Source organism: Macrobrachium rosenbergii, chromosome 21 (assembly GCF_040412425.1).
Source record: "Macrobrachium rosenbergii isolate ZJJX-2024 chromosome 21, ASM4041242v1, whole genome shotgun sequence".
NCBI lineage: Eukaryota > Metazoa > Arthropoda > Malacostraca > Decapoda > Palaemonidae > Macrobrachium > Macrobrachium rosenbergii.
In genome coordinates this window covers 36836773-36856772 of record NC_089761.1, presented here as the reverse complement: position 1 = coordinate 36856772, position 20000 = coordinate 36836773, and the positions used below count along the sequence as shown (strand labels likewise).

The following is a 20000-nucleotide window of genomic DNA, read 5'->3' as shown; positions in this document are numbered from 1 at the left end:
TCGTTGTGGATCTTTTTGGTGGTTCTTTACTTTGTGGTTCTTTCTTTGTGGGTCTTTTTTTGTGGACATTTTCTTTGTGGATTTTTGCTTTTTGGATATTTTCTTTGTGGATTATTTTTTGTTGATCTTTCCTCTTCGGATCTTTTCTTTGTGGACCTTTCTTTGTGGATCTTTTCTTTGTGGATCTTTCTCTCTGGATGTCTTCTTTCTGGCTCTTTTCTTTGTGGATGCTTTTCTTTGTGGATGTTTTCTTTGTGGATGTTTTCTTTGTGTATTAGTTTTTGTGGATCTCTTCTTTGTGGATCTTTTCTTTGTGGATCTTTTTTTTTTATCTTCTCTTTTTTGGGGGAGAGGTTGCCAGTGCTGGAATAAACTACTCTTAATCACTTCCTTTTCTCCGGTGTCTTGACATGCCATAACTTTCGACTGGCAAAAGTTTGTTAATTATTCTCATTAACAGTTTGTATGAAAAAGAAAAACAACACCTACCTTCCCACCTCGACCCTATCCGTTAAGTTTTGTGAGAGGGCTGAAATCTGCGAATTAATTTAAGTAGATTCTTATGTATGATGTGGCGATGTGTAAAATGATATTGAATGATATATAGATAATTTTATTTAATTATGAAATAAAGAACTTTCAATAGTCAATCCGTTTTCATAAAAATGGGTTGATTCACGGTATTGAGAAACTGAACATTAGATTTGTTTACTTTTCTTAAATTCTTTGTTTCCAGGACGTCATATTATTAAAACTCTTTACATTTTATTCATTATCTAGTTGTACAGGATTTATGAAATATAATTATTTTTAAACTAGCATTCATAAAATTCTATGTCAAGTTTATTTCTCCATATTGAAAATGCTTATGACACTATATGATGCCCTTTCACTCTTTCAAATCTGAAACGTTTTATTCACTTAATTAAATTTCTTTAGTTTGATTTATGAAGTGTGTTCTTAATTCAGCATCAACTTTCCTAGTTTCCTCAACCGCTGTTTTGAATTTCAGATCTCATTGTGACTTAATTTAGCTTACACCTGACGTCCAAGGTTTGTTGCAGTTTTCTAAAAGAAGGGTTTTATATAAGGTTTTATGAAATATTCCAGTGTCAATGCTGAAAATAGAAAGGAATTTTCGTGCCAAAGGCTTATGTAACCATGGGCGGTCACCAAATCGCCTAATGACCCTTCTCAGTAGACGTACCTTTGTTATCATTATGAAAGACCCATGTGAAACGTATTGATTTTTCCTAACTTATAGAGTTTACAGTCACTCGGAAGAGTAATTACCTTGACTTAATAGAGATCAATTGATACTTATCCCACCAGATATTTTGAATGATAAAGTATTAAATGGATCCACCATTAGAAAATGAAACCCCCATACCTCAGGGAAAATATATTGAAGAAAAAAATGGATTATGATACAAAACACTTCAGTATCATAAAGGTTTGAATTGAATTCTCTCTAAAATAGAAAGACTTTCTAGCCAATGAAAGAGGCGATTAAAGAAAAATATGATTGTGGTACCAAACACTTCAATATCATAAAGGAAATAAATGTCTATATAACAAAGATATCCAGCATAGAACGATTTCAATATTTTCCCTAAATATATAACCAGAAAAAGATTTTCTCAAAGGCTGAGAAAACGTATAGATCCACTCCAGGCGCACTTTGTGGACCTTCAGACTCACCTCATTTTTTCTGTAAATGTCACATCATCGATTGATTAACTCGTAGCGCCCTTTCGTAATCCCTGCTGACTTTTAAAAGTCGATGTCAGTCACGACTGGTGGCGAGGGTCGCCCCCGCCCGTCCGTATATCAGCAAATATCTCGAGCGTTTAGTCGGCTGCTGGTCTCATTACCATCTTCGACGAGACCCGCCGTAAACTTTATTTGTTATCTATTGTTCGCCAAGAAGACTCGAACTCTGTATGCGTGGGGAAGTTGCCACAACGAGCCATCATGAAACTCCAGCTTGGGGGGAGGAGGGTGGTGCCTTGTTGCCAATGCTGAATATAGTTCAAAGGAACCCCCTTCTCCTCCTCCTCCTTTCCTCCTCCTCCTCCTCCTCCTCCTGTTTTCGGGATCTTAGCCGAAGACGAGGCTTATGTCTAGGGAGCCTTTCTCGAGTGCTGCATCTGGGTCATTCTGCCTCGCCTGCCGAGCACCGATTGTTCTTTAGCACCATATGCTAAGCGAAGTGCTCACTTGCTTTCGTTTACAGCCATCAGCAATATTCTCTCTGGACAAGATTTGAGCAGAGCCTCAAAACTAAATAGACACACTCACGAGTATATATATATATATATATATATATATATATATATATATATATATATATATATATATATATATATATATATATATATATATATATATATATACATATACATATATATATATATATATATATTTGTGTGCGTACTTTTAGTGTGTGTGCGAAATACTGGAACAGAAATAAGCTACAAGACCTTTCATCCCATAAGATTACTTTTTTTTCATATTCAACATTGTGGATATTTGAGTTTCATGCCTGACATGGCCAGGGGACTTGTCAAAATGACGTACCATATCTTTAATCTCGAGTAATATCTGTCATTTGCAAGGGGATGGTGACATTCCCAAGCTAAAATGATGCAGGCCACGATAATTTAGAAGAGAGAGAGAGAGAGAGAGAGAGAGAGAGAGAGAGAGAGAGAGAGAGAGAGAGAGAGAGAGCACATTCCACCGGTACAAGAATATTTTACTTTTGAGACGCTCTGGGAATTAGGAATTTCCTCCCCCTCTCTCTCTCTCTCTCTCTCTCTCTCTCTCTCTCCCCTCTCTCTATATCAGCTGCAGAGAGAGAGAGAGAGAGAGAGAGAGAGAGAGAGAGAGAGAGAGAGAGAGAGAACATTCCACCGGTACAAAAATAATTTACGTTTTGAGAGGCTCTGTGGAACTGGGGATTTATTTCTCTCTCTCTCTCTCTCTCTCTCTCTCTCTCTCTCTCTCTCTCTCTCTCTCTCTCTCTCTCTCTCGTCATTTGCAGTTATTGCGCCTGATGGTCAGGCAACACTGTTTCCGCGACAGATGATTCCGAGCATGCAACACCACCTATATAGAGTCTGAGACTTTAGGAAAAGATATGAGGCGAGTTATATAATATGTATATATATATATGTATATATATATATATATATATATATATATATATATATATATATATATATATATATATATATACTTATATATATATATATATATATATATATATATATATATATATATATATATATATATATATATATATATATATATATATATATATATATATATATATATATATATATATATATATATATATATATATATATATATATATATATATATATATATATATATATATATATATATATATATATATATATATATATATATATAAATACTCTGGAAGATTGCAGTATCTACAAAAAATACAAAACTGAAAAAAAATGGTAGATACTCCCTTGCCTTACTACTGATTTTGCAGATATTGCAAATGGGACCCCCTAAATACTCGTGGAAAGCAATGAAGGTTCATTCTGAAACTGCAGTAACTTGTGTATTAGTGTTTCACGAGCCCAATAGGTGGCATATATCTCAATTTCGAAAATTTTGCAGATACTGCAGTTTTCCATTTTTGGGCAATATAGATATATATATATATATATATATATATATATATATATATATATATATATATATATATATATATATATACATATATATACATATATATGTATGTATATATACATACATACATACACACACACATATGTTTACATATATATATATATATATATATATATATATATATATATATATATATATATATATATATATATATATATATATATATATATATATATATATGTGTGTGTGTGTGTGTGCCTTGATATTTATAGGAATTTAACAACTCGCGTTATTATATTCATATTTAGCTTTTTTATATTTTCCTTATGGTATATTATTATCTTTCTACACTCCTGCTGCAACGCTAGTGAGTTTGAGGACTTGATTATCATGCCCTGACAATCAATCAGTCAACAGTTCGTTCGATCTATTTATAATATCATATACATGGTGAAACTGGTAGGTTGCCAGAGCACGATAATGACATCATTACAATTGATGATTGATTAGGTTTTTTTGTAGAAATTTCCTTTTTTTTTTTGAAGTTTTATCTTAACTGAGAATTTACTCACTCAGATCAAATGCGTGTCTGACTTTCGACAGCGACTAACCAAAGAAATATTTTGTAAGGAAATGGGAAGAGAAACTCGAAGCAATCAGGCATTTTACGTTTTCTGGAAACCGAAACAGCTGCCTGCAGAAACAGGCAAACGCGGGAACGCCGCTCAAAGTTGCTTCTCAGCTGGCAAACAGGAAAATTTCACCGGCGAACAAACATGTGACCACTGACAGAAACTTTGCTGGTAAGTCCTGTTAATGAGAATCCGCCTGAATTTCAAATTAGTTTCCCCCTCGCCAAAAGGGAGGTCTTGATGCGTTCGATCAATGTCGTTGGGTGAAAACTGTTTTCCGCGGTCGCTTGTATGCAAATGAACGTGCCTCTGTGCTCAAAATGGCTCTCAAGAAATTTATTGCAATTCGTAATAGATTTATTGGGATTGCCATTTTCGCATGGTATAAAGTGTCATTCTTTTTTCCGTTGAGTTGCGTAATCGTTTAATTTTATTTTATTTGATTTTTTTATTTTATTTTTTTATTTTACTATAATAATAATAATAATAATAATAATAATAATAATAATAATAATAATAATAATAATAATAATAATAATAATAATAATAATAATAATAATAATATTGACAGGAGGTAGACCCTCTTCTAAGTGTGTCCAACCTTTTGAATATGATAATAATAATAATAATAATAATAATAATAATAATAATAATAATAATAATAATAATAATAATTTGCATATTACCCTAATCCACTTAGACCTTTAATAACAAATAATTCCAAGCAACATCTTTCATGAGTATTTCTGGCTTTGCGCATTCGAAAATTCTACTTATATCTCCAGTAACACTTTATTCAATGCCTCCTGAATGCCCGAGGGGTAAATGGCAGTAACATGACATTAATTTGTGAGTCAAATGCCGATTGCTTTTGCCATTCCTCCAAGCAAAACTCAGCAGAGTACGAAGTTAATTTCATGTCTGGGTTGTCATGCAAATTGATATTTCCTTGGCTGGTGTCATACTGGAACGTAGAGCTAAATCGTTAGTATTTTTGTTGTTTTGATGTTCGAGATATTCAGGCTTTCGTAAGGTACAAGGGGCAGTACGTTGCTTATCATGCTTTCACTTAGGATTGTATATCGCCTGCAAAAGAACTGCATATACAATATCATATTTACTTGTACGATTTATAGATGTCATACCTAAAAGGGTAAATATCAGAAAGATTACTTGCATAAATGAACAACAGTTCAAAAAAGTCAGATATATCAGACTGAATATTTATGGTATTTGGGGCAAGACATCACGCTCATTAATCTCTAGCAAATACAAAAACTTAAACTGTATCACTAAATCAAAGTCTGGTCCTTGCAATGAAAGGGAAAGGTTAGCATAAGTAACCTTGACATTAAATACTGGCAATTTGACGCTGAAGTAAAGGTCTTTTTAATTACGAAAAACCTATGCATATTTTAACGAAGGTGTCTAAGCACGGTAATGAACATCCCTTCAAGAATTCTTACATTAATATTTAACTTATTCATCCGTTCAATTATTTCCCATGCCACTTGATTCTTGAACTTTATTCTTTTATATAATTTCACCCGCCTCCCTACCTCACTCTCTCTCTCTCTCTCTCTCTCTCTGAGCCACACCCAGGAAAGAGTTATGGTATTTGCTGCGTCTCGTCTGCTCATGTGCGAGAGAAGACGAATTAAATTTGTCACTGAAAAATCGTTTTCACTTATTTAGATTTACTTTAAATGAATTAAAAGAAATTGCGTGATTCTCCTAGAAAAAAATATAGATATCTATAGAAATACTGATGCCATGATAACACATTAAGCAATAAGAAATAGATTTGAAGATTAGAAAATAACACGAAAATCATAACAGCACGGTCGTGATAATTGATTGTGTTTAACTGATTAAGAAAACTTTATTTATCTGTCAATGATAATCTGTACTTAAGATTTAAAAAAAATACGTGAAGGCTAAAAGTCGCTAATGAGAGAGAGAGAGAGAGAGAGAGAGAGAGAGAGAGAGAGAGAGAGAGAGAGAGAGAGAGAGAGAGAGATACTCATTAACAATAAAAAGTAAGGCTTCTTTGAAAGTGTGTGTGTGTGTGTGTGTGTGAGAGAGAGAGAGAGAGAGAGAGAGAGAGAGAGAGAGAGAGAGAGAGAGAGAGAGAGAGAAATCTGAAGTTACTGGCTATGTAGATCAAGACGCTTTACTGGGAGCGAAAACTCATTTCAAATTCGATGGAGATTCTCGGAACGTGACACGTTAGTAAATGTATTTCTTATCTGTTTTTCATTTTAGTAAGGATAGGGTGCTGTTGTTAAGATGATTCGTCTATATATGTTAGGTTATGTTGCTTTTAACTCGTACAGTTATATCTCGTACGCACACGAAAATATGTATACGAACACGACAATCAAAACAGATATGTGTTTATATATATATATATATATATATATATATATATATATATATATATATATATATATATATATATATATATATATATATATATTTATATATATATATATAGATCATTCTATTATAATAAAAATATATATATTTGAAACTTTATATACATGTATATAGATCATTCTCATTAGTAATAAAAAGTAAGGCTTCTTTGAAACTGCAAGAGAGAGAGAGAGAGAGAGAGAGAGAGAGAGAGAGAGAGAGAATAGAGAGAGAGAGAGAGCTTCGTTCATTAACAGAGAAAAAGTAGAGGAGAGTTGAAACTGTAAGAGAGAGAGAGATTCTCATTAAAAATATAAAGTAAGGCTTCTTTGAAACTCTAAGGGAGAGAGAGAGAGAGAGAGAGAGAGAGAGAGAGAGAGAGGGAGAGAGAGAGAGAGAGGGAGAGAGACATCCCCACTAACAATATAAAGCAGTGCTTCTTTGAAACTCTAAAAGAGAGAGAGAGAGAGAGAGAGAGAGAGAGAGAGAGAGAGAGAGAGAGAGAGAGAGAGATCAGGCAACCGCACCGAGTTTGCATCGAGGTAATCCGCCTTCCGAGCATCGTGGGGACTCACGACGATAGTTTGTTGTTGTTGGAGACCCATTAATACCCCGGAGGAGGATTAAGTTCCATTAATGGCCCCCGGGGGCGAAATGGGAGGGATTAGCCACGATGGCTGTTTGAGAGGAACGAAAGCTTAATGGTGTTCTGGGTATTTCTCAATGACCAATAAAAGCCGACACTCATTTAGCCTGATCAAGCCAGCGGGCGGGCGGATGCTTTCTCTCCGCCATGATGCTGATGACGATAATGAAAAACTGATGGAAGTGCAGGGATGAGAAGAAGAAAACAAGAAGGTTAAAGCAAAGATGAATGCAGGAAAAGCAGATAATGAAATAAACGGGATATAAGATGGTTGTTTGATTAACTGATGAAGGAAATGAAAAATTTAAAAAATCAAATTAAGGCGCCGTTACAATGGTAGAATCCAAACACTAGGCCGAACACCTGATTCATAGTCATACGAGTTATGTATAACAATAGCCTTAAACCCTTTCTAAAAAATAAATATTGTTTTAAATGTTTAAGTGATAAGACAGGTATAAGTAATGTGCTCAGTATATATGGTAAAAGCTGTTCAGATATTCCATGATTCTCTGTAACGTATTCCCTTCAAACTTCAGTATCTTAGCTTCAGTTATGATAAGTTACTATAATATACGTTTAGTTAATGTAAAATATAACCATATAACTCTATAATGAAATATATTTTGCAAAGAGATATGCAATGTTTGAATTGCATTTCATTACACTGGCATTCTCACTGACAATCATCTGACTCTGAACCACAAATAATTTAGTGCAATATCTATAACAATTACATGAAATCTCTCCTAATTCATCCCAAAAATAATAGTAATTGTCCCTTGAAGTTGAACTATAAGTCTATTTTCTTACTTCGTAATGAAGTGTCCCTGACAATTACCTGAAGTATCTCCTTATCTAATCCAGAAATAATTATAATTGTTCCCTGAAGTTGAACTATAAGTCTATTTTCTTCGTAACGGTTCTGACGAGGATTTACGAAGTCTCTTCAACTTATTTTCTCGCAGCGAACTCCTGAGATTATGGAATTTACTGCTGTCTTCCCCGGTTTGAGCAGATTAAGTTCCAGGCTGTGGCTTGATCCGATGAGATATTAGCTGGAGCTGAAGACTCGAGATGGTGTATGCGTACACACCATGAATATATATATATATATATATATATATATATATATATATATATATATATATATATATATATATATATATATATATATATATATATATATCCACACACATACATATGTGTGTGTGTGTGTGTGTGTGTGTGTGTGTGTGTGTGTGTGTGTGCCTGTGTGTGGCAGTGTATGGGTTTACATGTGTTATTTAGTGGAATGGTAAAAGTTTTCTGCACACGGGACTTAGCCATATTTCATCAATTAAAGTATGAAAATAACATTGATATATGAATTGATTTTTTCCCAGAAATAACCCTCTGTTCAGAGGAAGGACTCATGGAACGTCGTGTCTCGTGTTTGCAGGCCACGTTCCTCCCATGAGACGAGAGTAGACTGTACCCAAGGAACACGTCAAGGATTTTGAAAATAGTCTACGGATATTCCACGCCACATTTCACTAGTCCCTCTAAACTTGGTGTGAATTTCGTAGATACTTTACAAGATATATATATATATATATATATATATATATATATATATATATATATATATATATATATATATATATATATATATATATATATATATAATATATATAAAATCTTTTTTATTAAAAGAATTCCTCACTAGGATTGTTTGCCTCTCCATTTATCAAAGAACGACAGACATATCAGAATAATGGTAAAAATGCAGTAACGGAGAAAAAGAATCATAAGAAAAATCGAAAAAAACGATAAAGAAGTTAAATGCACTGATGTGGTAATCTATATGCGTAAATATAAGAATTTATCAGGTAACCATATACGAATGCATGTCTAGAAATATGCGTGAGTGATTGCAATGCTGTAAGGTTTTCTCCTACCCAATATTACTCATTAATAACTTATTTCCATATACAAAATACATCACTCCTACCCCCACCTTTGCCTCTCTCTCTCTCTCTCTCTCTCTCTCTCTCTCTCTCTCTCTCTCTCTCTCTCTCTCTCTCTCTCTCTCTCTCTCTCTCTCTCTTAAATATTTTATTTTTTCTAGTCTGCAATTCAGTTATTTCCTTCTTTCTTTCTCTTGATCTCTCTCTCTGAAATAATTTATTCACCTAGTCTGGCTTTCAGTTATCTGCCTCTCTCTCTCTCTCTCTCTCTCTCTCTCTCTCTCTCTCTCTCTCTCTCTCTCTCTTATCTCTCTCTCTCTCTCTAATCTGAATATTTTGAATTTATTTCCTTCTCTCTCTCTTGCTCTCTCTCTCTCTCTCTCTGAAAAAATTTATTCACCTAGTCTGACTATCAATTATCTCTCTCTCTCTCTCTCTCTCTCTCTCTCTCTCTCTCTCTCTCTCTCTCTCTCTCTCTCTCTCTCTCAAAAACATTATTTATCTAGTCTGAAATTCAGTTATTTCCTTCTCTCTCTCTCTTGCTCTCTCTCTCTGAAATAATTTATTCACCTACTCTGAATATCTCTCTCTCTCTCTCTCTCTCTCTCTCTCTCTCAAATACATTATTCATCTAGTCTGAAATTCAGTTATTTCCTTCTCTCTCTCTTGCTCTCTCTCTCTCTCTCTCTGAAATAATTTGTTCACCTAGTCTGACTATCAGATATCTGCTCCTCTCTCTCTCTCTCTCTCTCTCTCTCTCTCTCTCTCTCTCTCTCTCTCTCTCTCTCTCTCTCCTCATTCGCTTCATTAGTCATCTTCTCCAGGGGCCTCATTCAAACGCCAAATTCTCCTCAGAGTCACACGCCGACAGGTCCTCAACATCTGAAGACGAGTGTTGCTTCTCATTCCATCTCAAAGTAAAACCGAGAAACGCCCGTCACTCGAGGTGTACAGAAAACCTTTATTGAGGAAGACACCTTTCTGTCCTCCGTATGGCCTCCTAGAGAGAAGGGGGAAGGTGGGGGAGATCTGACGTTTCTCCTGAAGGCGGAAGAACTCGTCAATCTGATGCCTAAGTAGGAAGTAGTGTCTCCCTGAGATTTGGGAGGAGAGGTGAAGTGCTTGATTACTGAGAAGTGTGAAGTGTGAAGTGTGAAAGAGTTGAATCTTCGTGGGTAGTTATAGGAAGATTGGGAGAAATGACTGACAGGTTTTTTTTATTTCTCCTTTTTTTCGAGGCGGGGGTGGGGGGGTCGAATAGTAAAGGAAAGAGCAAGATAGCTGTTATTTGATATGAGATAAGATATACGTGTTTATACGTATCTGTAGGAAGGCTGATAATTACATGCATGCATATAGACACTCACCCAAAGTATATATGTATGTATGTATACTTGTATATATATAATATATATGTGTGTGTGAGTGCGTGCATGTGTGTGGTCCTGTATGCAAGTACAAAAAAATAAATAGAACCATATCAAAACGATAATAAAGAATAGTTTTCGAGAGAAAAGATTATTCTACCGTATAAAACAACAGCATAAATCTGTTCATACGGAGAACATTCTATGACGTCACGAAGAAACATAAGAAATAAGAAATCATAGAATCCCAGAGAATAAAAAAAATAAAGATAAGAATCTCATTGATAAGGCTTTTAAAGCATCTTAGTAAATAGCATGTAACGAAAACTTAAATAAGTAATGGATAAATATAATTAGTCAAAAGATGCATTTTTATCATTCAAAATAGGCAGAAACGGGCAAAAAAATTCTAAATACAGAAGACAAAAAGAAACAACCTGTATTTAAGATTCAACAGGAGAGAGAGAGAGAGAGAGAGAGAGAGAGAGAGAGAGAGAGAGAGAGAGAGAGAGAGAGAGAGAGAGAGAGAGAAAAAAAATATTATTATTTTGACTATCGTTGTTATTATTACTAGAATGTATAAAAATTATTATCATCGTTGCCATGATTATGACTAGATTATAGAAAAATAATCATCATTATTATTTTTATCAATGTAGTGGTTGTTTTCCTCACCACTGTTGTTCTTCTCACCACTGTTGTTCTTCTTGCTATCACCACCCAAACCCCTCTTTATAGATCCGTACGGTTTATCCGAATTCACTTAGTGTAAGTGAAAAGAGAGGCAGAGAGTTGTTCCCCCAAGTAACAGAATAAGAAATGAAGACTTTTCCCACAGCAACAAAGCTTTGAAACCACTTCGACTTAATTCCCCCGAGACCCAGAGAGAGAGAGAGAGAGAGAGAGAGAGAGAGAGAGAGAGAGAGAGTTAACGAAGCCTCAGTTTCTCCGAGTTTCTCTTAAGGGAGAGAGAGATAAGATGGGATTAGGAAACTGTGTCGAGAATTTCAGCAGAAAGAGGGAAAATAAATGAAAGCTCGGCGTGTCTCAGAGTTGATGACGAGCTGGGAGCTTTATGTTATAATGGGGAGTTATTTTTCTTTTATGTTTTATTTGAGGTGATTGGAAGTTATCCATTAACTGATGCCGGCGTTTGCTCGTAGACATGCCTGGAATATATATATATATATATATATATATATATATATATATATATATATATATATATATATATATATATATATATATATATATATATATATATATATATATATATATATATATATATATATATATATATATATATATATATATATATAAGAAACTCTAGAAGAGTAGCCAGGGTATATCCACTGCCCCATCCATTCTTTACTATTCTTTTACTATTCATGAAAGATGACCCCTACTGCAGAAAACTCCCACTTCAAAAACTCCCACAACAAAAACTCCCACTACAAAAAACTCCAACTACAGTACCCTCTCCACACACCGACGCATAAGAGTTTTTTTTATCACAATAGAAGACAATCTTCTTCTTTTTTCTGGTACGGAATTAATGGTCCGCCTCCCACACTCACGACGGTAGAGTAAACAGTAAACTTCGTAATTACCGGAAGACAATCTGGTGTTTTCTCTTCGCCTTGCCCTTCAAAATTGCTGGATGGCGTGTTGAGTAGGGGAACGGGTCGATTATGGAGTGGGTTACAGGCCCTGGGATGGGTGTCAGGGGTACGTGGGTGGGGTTAGGTGTATACCTTCTCCAGACACGTGTAAATTCGTTGTTCCGCTGCCGAAATATATGACAGGAAACTTTTCTGTCAATATGGAAGTTTTCCATGCTGTTGAGGTCAGGGATTTGGTTGTCAGATCATTTCTTTTGGAGATATGTATTTTTATACTAGGTTTATTAGTGTAACACACACACACACATACAACACACACACACACACACACACACATATATATATATATATATATATATATATATATATATATATATATATATATATATATATATATATATATATATATATATATATATATATATAATCAATAGTTTTATTAAATAATATTTTATATATATATATATATATATATATATATATATATATATATATATATATATATATATATATATATATATATATATATATATATATATATATATATATATTAACTAGAAGAGAAACGCATCAAATATTCGGTTAAGAACAAAGTCAAATGTGGGAACACTAACCTACCAAGCCATCGATACTGGGCGTCTTAAAAAAGCAGCGTCCTGGATAATAAAAAAAGAAAAGAAAATTAGAAAATGCGTTAGAATGACCTCAAAAACAATTCATCATTTGAAGTAAAAGCGAAAATAAATACGACTTTCATAATATAAAAAAACATACCGAACTAATTATTAGCTATTCCAAAGGGTTTTGGAGATAATGCTGTAATTAAATGAATCTCTCATTCATCGTACAGATTCGCAATTAGAATTACAATTACTTTTTGCAAATTGCCTCGCAAACCGGGGACTCGCGAACCCCGAATTATTTCACGGAAGATAAAGCTGGCAAAATGCGGCTCCGGTCTAAATAAACTAAAGTCATAATTTAGAAAACCTTACCCCGGGTTTTCTTGTTTATTATGCCAGCAAGTCATAACAAGACAAAATGGTGCCATTTATTTCCCAACTAACCGCTGCCGTAAATAATATATGAGACAGTTCTTGCATTTTTAAGATAAAGCTACATTGTTCGTTTTGAACACAATGTCGTATATGTTTTAATGGCAAGACAAGGGAAGGATATGATATGTATGTATATGTATATATATACAGTACATATATATACATATACATAATATATATATATATATATATATATATATATATATATATATATATATATATATATATATATATATATATATATATATATATATATATATATATATATATTTGTGCCCATGATTAAATACATGTGTCGTTAGACATTCTCTAGGTTAGGAAACATATTTTCTTTATGCTCAAACTGAAGATAAAATTCCATTGTTTTCTCTTGACAATCTGATATTTTTAGTAGATCTAAATTTAAAGATAAATAAATACTGATATTTGATTTTCCAATCTGATTTCAGTTAAAATGATTTATTTTTTTTTTGTGACTTTAAAATAGTTTTGCTCTACAAAAAATGTCTTTTGTCATCAATCATCGTAATTTGAATTTTTTAAATTCTTTCTTCATTATAATTTTGTAATAACTATTCTATTTTTTCTCTCCTATTATTAGACTTAATCTTTCATTTTACAACTAATAATATTTTGTTGTTTTTTTACGTGCTGATCAATCATACCTTTCAGAAATGATATTCATGAGATATCCAATCGCATGATACCTTGGTAATGCACACAGAGAATACAATAAACCATTCGAAATAACTTAATTTTATGAATATTCTTGCTTTCAAATTCATTTCCTCCCATTATATTGGCTTTTCTTTAGCCACATGATCACGGAAAGGTCTCTGACCTGGATTCATCAACGTGATCTGTAATCAATACATTGCATGTGACTCAACCATTAGTTTTTTTCGTTGGAAGAAATATACTTTCTAGCAATTGGTCTTCAAAGTTAAAAGTGTCTTTTGTTAACAATTCGTTAGGTACTTTTTGTTTGCAGAGCAACAGAGGCAAAGAATATTTCTAGAGTAGATGTTTCGTAGTTAAAAGAATATTTTACACGATATTTCAAATTGAGGTTCCATTTAGAATCTCACAACCATCGTATGTTTATGATATTTATTCTTTGCATATTTTCTTTACAGAATGATATGACGTACTGAAGGAACTCCGATATATCAAACTCAGCGTCTCTCAGTACATAGAACATTGACAACGATGAAGTTGAACGCACGGGTCAAAAACACGTTCATATTTAGTTTAGTGTTTGTGATAATCAACAGTCACCTGTCCAGTGACCATTGACAGCGATACCCGGAAGAAAAGAATGCATAATAATGGTGCTAAGATGGAAGCAACGACGGACAATCACAGGCCAGGAGAGAGTGTAAACAGGAACAAGAACTCGCTCGCTTGGCCGACCAAGAACCTTCCCTTCGAGCGTCTGAAAAACATAATCTGTTTCGAGCAGTGTCGGGAGAGGAGGGCTTATCCGGCGCACACGACTAGATATGATGTACAAACGTTGCAGGTGCAGTCGAACTCTTGATATCAAAGGGCAGATAAGCATCCATGGCCTTTCTCTTCCGTTGAGCGAGACTTTTTCGAAAGTCCCAGTCGGCCGCTACTTAGCCCCAGTCTGAATAGCAGTGCAGCGTGTTCCCCCATCCCCAGTTCTCTGGACGGACCGTGTTTAACCCCCACCCCCTGTTCGACACCCAGGACCTTAGATTGTTCGCCCCGTGGTGGTCGTTTTGCGTCGGTGGAATTACCCGAAGGTGTCTGTTCGCTCCTCGTCCCACTTATGAAAACATTCACTTCGCTGATTTCTGTGTTGTATTTGTTGTGCGAGTCGCTCTTGCGCCTCCTCGTCCGCGTGTTGTTCTCCGACACATACCGCGTCAGGCCCTACGATCCTATGAGCCTCCTGGCTGCCCATGGAGCGGAAAAAGGAACCGTAAGAAGAAGGCCATGCCCCCAGAGTTGCCATAAGGCCCAGCAGCCCTCGAGACCCCCGCAGCTTCGAAGGATTCCCCTCGGCGGAGCGAGACGGCATCAAACCAGGCGCCGGAGGAGCATTCTGGAGCCTCTGAGGAGGAAGGATCAGGATCCTCGGAGCGACGACGTTCGAGAGCCTCGGAGGGACCACCACCAGCAGGAGCAGGAGGAGGAGGAGGACGTCAGCCCGAAGTCGAGGAACCGCTGTGCTTCTTCAGATGGTGGGGGCGAGAAGCTTCATTTCATGGCACTTGGATTTCTCACTCTTCTTGTCCTTCTCCCCAACACAATCATCGCCTATGAACTCAAGCGTAAGTCATTTAAATTCATTTGAGTTATTTACTTAATTTGTATATCATTCTCATAGAATACCTACGCAAATTCATCGTAAGTAATCTTCAGAGTAATGTATATCATTGTTCATATTTTCTAGCCCTTTTTAATATATAACTTGCCTGTGACGTCAATCATTCATAAGATCTCATTTACAACAAGATTGGTTTTAAATACGGTACTGAGTGTTACCATGATGTAAAGAGTGTACATACGCAAACACACACACACACACACACACACACACACACACACACACACACATATATATATATATATATATATATATATATATATATATATATATATATATATATATATATATATATATATATATATAGACTACCTTACATCTGGGTTCATATAATTCGCAAAAAATCTGGAACCTCGAGTTAAAGAAATTCATAATGATAACAACTGATTGACAGAACATTTTAAATAATATTACTGTAATTAAACGGGATACTTAAAGGTATAGTCAGTCAGAATTTCTTTCTGTGCTTAGATTGGAAGAGAATCAAAGAATTTACTATTTCAAATATATATATATATATATATATATATATATATATATATATATATATATATATATATATATATATATATATATATATATATATATATATATATATATATATATGTGTGTGTGTTGTGTGTGTGTGTGTACATTTCCATTATATTGAATACATAATCACACGAATGAGCAAGAGTATGAATGAAAAAACCATTCCATTAACAGCTCCGTCAATCCAAATATTTCCCAAACTTGCGAGTCCTTTTGTTGAAATAACCACTAAGTCCTCTACGAGAATGAATAAAACGGCCTCTAACTCCTCCCTAAGAATAAAAAAGACATCAGATAACTCCATTATCATTCAAACAAGCCTCATATAAGCACAAAAGTAGTCATCAGCAGAGGGGGTGTTAATCCAGGGAGTCTATTGTGTAAGGGACATCGGCCATGTTCCTTCCCAGACTCTGTAAGACTGAGAAACTTCCTCGTAGATTCCATAGGGTCTGGAAAACAAGGAGTCGTATATTCTTTTCTTCTAAAGTTCTGTCCTCTTTGCTGCTATTTTAACTGTCATATAATTCTCCAGATAACTTATCTTCTCCTATTTTCTCCTATTCTCTGGTCATCAAAAAAAAAAAATATATTTTTTTTACGTAACAGAAAAATAATTCTTTTCACTTTCTCTAAAGATATTTTTTTTTCACTTGTATTTTCTGTTTGAGCATTTATTGTATTGTCGTATATTTATATTTATTTCCAAAGAATTCTATAAAAATATTCTCTACAGATCCTTCTGTTCCGTTTCATTTTATTAAGGTTTTACATTATTTAATTTTTTCCCCCTGAATTTATGACATTTAATCATAAGCTATACATATTTGTAACGATTATTGATAAAACTGCAAAATTTCTTGCAACAAAGTTTTTTGAGAATATTGAGTTTCTGTCTATCATAATTTCAAATATCTTTTCATATATCCATATTACATTGTAGGTTACAGCCAATGCGCTTGGTATATTTAGCCTTGAAAATAAAGTAAGCTATTTTTGACACGGTTTATATCATTATAAACACAGAACTGAAAAATCTTCTAGTCACCACTACAATGATATTCGTTTCCAGAGACCCCTTAAAGAGTTCTACTTGAATGTTTCAGATAATTTGTTATACAGTATGACAGAAAACAGACAATATTTTAACGTTTCATTTTTTTATGTCCAAGAGAAACATGGTTCATATCATTTTAAATTCATGGCTAAAAAATACTCTAGTTATCATTACAATAACATCCGGTCCCAGGCACACCTTAAAGGGATGCTACTTAAATATTTCAGATAATAGTTTATACAGTACCTCCCAAAAGTGATTTTACTTACACGTTTCATTTTTTAAGATGAAGAGAAAAATACGGCGCAGCTTTCTAAATCAGACCCAGCAGCTGCATTTAGGGAAGTGACTATTAACAGACCTCATTTCTTAAGTGATATTAAACACACTTATTAAAAAGAAAAAGGAGGTAAATTATTCAGAAAATACACCGAGAGACTGAGAAAATAAGACAAGAGAAAAAGTTCGTGAAGAAAGGACAGTTCTCGAGCCTCAAAAAAGAAGCAAAAACGTGTAAAAGAAACAGAATAAACAAAAAAGAAGAAGAAGAAGAAGAAGAAGAAGAAGAAGAAGAAGAAGAAGAAGAAGAAGAAGAAGAAGAAGAAGAAGAAGAAGAGATAATATCTCAGCCAGGAGGATATTACGAGGCGCAGGTGAAATGGAAGCGAAAACCCCGCGAGTGATATTGGGGCTTCCGAGATGACTTCTTCATGTGTACGTGTCGCCATTTTCAGGGATCACCGAAAGTTTAGTTCTATCAAGCGAGAGAGAGAGAGAGAGAGAGAGAGAGAGAGAGAGAGAGAGAGAGAGAGAGAGAGAGAGGCTGATGGAGGGGGTTTTCAGACGCCCGTTTGTTTCCCCCCAGAGGTGGAGGAGTGAAGGGATGGAGGGGAGTGGGAGGGGAGGGGAGGGAAGACACCCATCTCCCTGTTGTAGCGGTTTGTCTTTCCATATTCAACACTTCTTTCTTTTTGGATTCTCTTCGAGACGATCTGTTTTGAGTAGTCGGGCGTCTCTCTCTCTCTCGAAGATGAATCGATGAGGCGTAAAGGGGATCCGAGGTGTTTTAGTGCCGGCTGATGCGGCTGTTCATCTGTAGAAGAGCGTGGATGTGATTCACATCTAAATGTTACCACGTTTGGAGAAACATGTCCTCAGTTATGAATTCGTACCCAAACATACCTGTGGATTTATCTGTCCGTTTCAGGACTCACGCTACTATGAATATTTTTTCAGTTACTACGTTCGTTGGTTTTCGATTATGTTGGCCTTATGCCAGTGTATGCACTATATCTCAGGTTGTTAAGTGCTGTAAGGGTATGCAAAAAGCCTCGTGCTCACCCCTTAAATCAGCCTACCAAATCAGACCTAAATTTGTCTATTATTGCAAAGGCTTTTCTTTTTATTTTAAGTCAGACCTAAATTTGTCTATTATTGCAAAAACTTTTCTTTCTATTTTAAGGTAAGGTTGCAACTTTTCATTATCCTTCTCGTAAGATGATTTTTCTTCCTACTAAGGCGAGGTCACACTGACCTTACCTGTCTGGAGTCAGCCACAGAAAAAAAGAAATAATATTAATAAATTTTTCGAGTGTATAGTGAGATGATCCATCAACGTAATAATTTATCTTTTTTTTTTTTGTGGGTAGGGGAACTTGTCTAGTGAAAGATTACGTCTTTGATTTTAGTTTTCTGGAAAAGAAAACTATTGTTTCGGTTTTGTCTGTCCGTCCGCTCTTTTTCTGTCCGCCCTCGGATCTTAAAACTACTGACGCCAGAGAGCTTTATATGATTATCAGTTCCTTCAATAAAGTAAGAAACTGCAAACCAAAATTTGTTTACACATTATCCAAATCAGTTTTTCTTTGTTGTTATACCAGCGTCTAAGGAAAGTCTTTGTAAGTGGGATTAGAACTTACAAACACTAACAACAATAAGAAAATAATATGATCCCTCTAAAGTGTTTTTGCACACACACACACACACACACACACACACACACACACACACACACACACACATATATATATATATATATATATATATATATATATATATATATATATATATATATATATATATTTATGTATATATATACATATATATATATATATATATATATATATATATATATATATGTATGTATATATATATATATACATACATATATATATATATATATATATATATATATATATATATATATATATATATATATAACATTATTCATATATATTTTTATAAATAATATATATCATACATTGTAACATTATTCATGTTTTTTATAAATAATAAGGATCAGAATATAAATATTTTTAGCTGAATGTAAAAAATATTTTCCTTGTTTGCCATACTGACAATAAGCAGTAAATCTAGAATCGCAATTCCCTGACAAGATCGAAAAAGATAAAATGACATAGATCTGATACCTACTCGCATAGAGAGAGAGGGAGAGAGTCAGGAAATATTTGAATTCCAATTCTAGTACGCTTTTCAGGTATCACATGAGTTCACGGTTCAACAGACGAAAAAAAAAATATATATAACCATTTCCACATGATTTCCGAACGCTGGTCTCTGACCAGTGAAAGAACCAGCAGCTCTGATCAGGGACGGGAAAATAACAAATTCATTCCGTCGACGTGCGTATATTACATGCAAATTAAGCCATTTTCCTTTTCGGGACCTGAGTGATATT

General features: G+C 34.4%; 1 protein-coding gene across 1 annotated transcript in view; it reads left to right on the top strand.

Moving 5' to 3' along the window:
* Positions 1-20000, top strand: part of LOC136849948 (protein turtle homolog B-like) — an 86611-nt gene that overhangs the window by 20130 nt on the left and 46481 nt on the right. The window contains exon 2 of the mRNA XM_067123471.1: positions 14495-15658. Coding sequence (XP_066979572.1) covers positions 15154-15658 — 505 coding nt within the window. The 5' untranslated portion in view covers positions 14495-15153. The remainder of the gene's footprint in view (positions 1-14494; positions 15659-20000) is intronic.